This window comes from Aplysia californica, unplaced genomic scaffold (genome assembly GCF_000002075.1).
Source record: "Aplysia californica isolate F4 #8 unplaced genomic scaffold, AplCal3.0 scaffold00157, whole genome shotgun sequence".
NCBI classification, from domain to species: Eukaryota; Metazoa; Mollusca; class Gastropoda; order Aplysiida; family Aplysiidae; genus Aplysia; species Aplysia californica.
In genome coordinates this window covers 777,794-779,411 of record NW_004797427.1, presented here as the reverse complement: position 1 = coordinate 779,411, position 1,618 = coordinate 777,794, and the positions used below count along the sequence as shown (strand labels likewise).

The 1,618-nt window shown below is 39.6% G+C and overlaps 1 protein-coding gene across 1 annotated transcript in view; it reads right to left on the bottom strand.

Annotated features, from left to right (window-relative positions):
- Positions 1-743: 743 nt before the first annotated feature.
- The window catches only part of LOC101856889 (protein sidekick-2), a gene marked incomplete at its 5' end in the record, with an annotated part of 24,523 nt that continues 23,648 nt past the window's right edge, over positions 744-1,618 (bottom strand). The window contains 1 exon segment of the mRNA XM_013082052.2: positions 744-1,431. Within this exon segment, the coding sequence (XP_012937506.1) occupies positions 1,289-1,431 (143 nt within the window).

The window sequence follows — 1,618 nt, the reverse complement described above, 5'->3', positions numbered from 1 at the left end:
TGTTAATCAATTATAATTTAAGGGAGAGATAAAGAGAGAGAAAAAGAGGGGGGAGAGTGACAGCGAGAGGGAGAGTGAGAGGGGGAGAGAGAGGGAGAGAGAGGGAAAAAGAGAGAGAGAGAGAGGGAGAGAGAGGGGGGAGGAAGGAGATAGAGACAGAGAGACACATATAGAGAGAGAGAGAGAGAGAGAGAGAGAGAGAGAGAGAGAGAGAGAGAGAGAGTGAAGAGAAGAAGAGGGTGAGATGAGGGGGATGTCTGACATTGTATACACTGTGTATGTTATAAGTAGCATAAGTACCAGACTAACGAATAATCTTAACGGACATGTCACTCCTTTTAAAGGTTTTGAGCTTGGTCCCTTGGTTCTCACTCTTCCACATCATAAATTGTGTTCAATTCAAGGTATCCGTTACTCTGATCATTTAAAAAACAAAAAACATCCGTCGAAGCAACGTAAGTCAAATCGCTCGCATTTGAGACTAACTGTTGGACCAGATTAGTTTCTTGCCTTTGACGTTAATTATTATTAACTTTTCTTCTTGAATGATACACAGAGCAGTTGTTAGAAATCAATAAAACGAAAGCTAAACCTTGTGTCCATATAATATGATATTTTATCATTCATTATGTATTTTCTTAAACAACACTATCAAAAGTGCTTGTAGGGCCTCTAGAGGTGCGGCTTTTTCTTTATAATAAGCTGTGAAGGTAGAGATAAAGGTAAAAGCAATAGCTGTTTTGTCCTTTGCAGTAAGCATGACATTGAAGTTTTTACCATGATCATAACAATATGTCAGCAAGAATAAAACGCCCAGCAGATGAGAAAGACAGTTGTTTTAGCAATGGTAAACGTAGTATAATATTGTGATGGTGCGGCAAGCTAAAACAACAAGGGCAGCAACGACGGCCATGAGGATAAAGCTGGTGTTGGTGGTGACTGCCTTCACCCAAACGAAGAAGATTGAGAGCCATCAGCAATAGGATAATGATAATACCGCTGACATGTACGATGATGGTAATATTGATATTAACCGCATTGAAGATAGCAGTTGCAATGATGAAGAAGATGATAATGATAATGATAACATTTGCGATAACATGAAAGCATTAAAGCATAATTTAATAGCATAAAATGATATATTCAGGGCGTGAGTCAGTTCAGAATACTACCAATGTGAAAAAAGAATTGTTGCTCATAAAATATACTTATATTCTTTTTTTCTCTTTTAACTAGAAAAACATGTTCACAGTTGCTGTTGACACTCGGACAATATAGCAAAGTAATGTCATCGGCGGAAGACGAGATTGGTCAGCAAAAGCGAGGTGGCTACTCCCAGGCCAGGTGAAATGAGCGAGGTTGACCAGTGCCATGAGGTGGCGCTTGACCCTTTGTTCGTGTTGGGCGTGCGTTTTTGTTTATGGGAACTCTCTGAGGATAAAAGAGGACGATATTGAGAACATGACGGGAGCTGTAAGAACAGACTTTAAAAATGCCACGGAAGTTAGTGTTTATATTGATATATAGCTAATTCTCTCTCTGTCTCTAGTCTCTCTCTCTTTCTCCCTCTCTCTTCCACTCTCTCTTTCTCTCTCTCTCTCATGCATACACACAAACA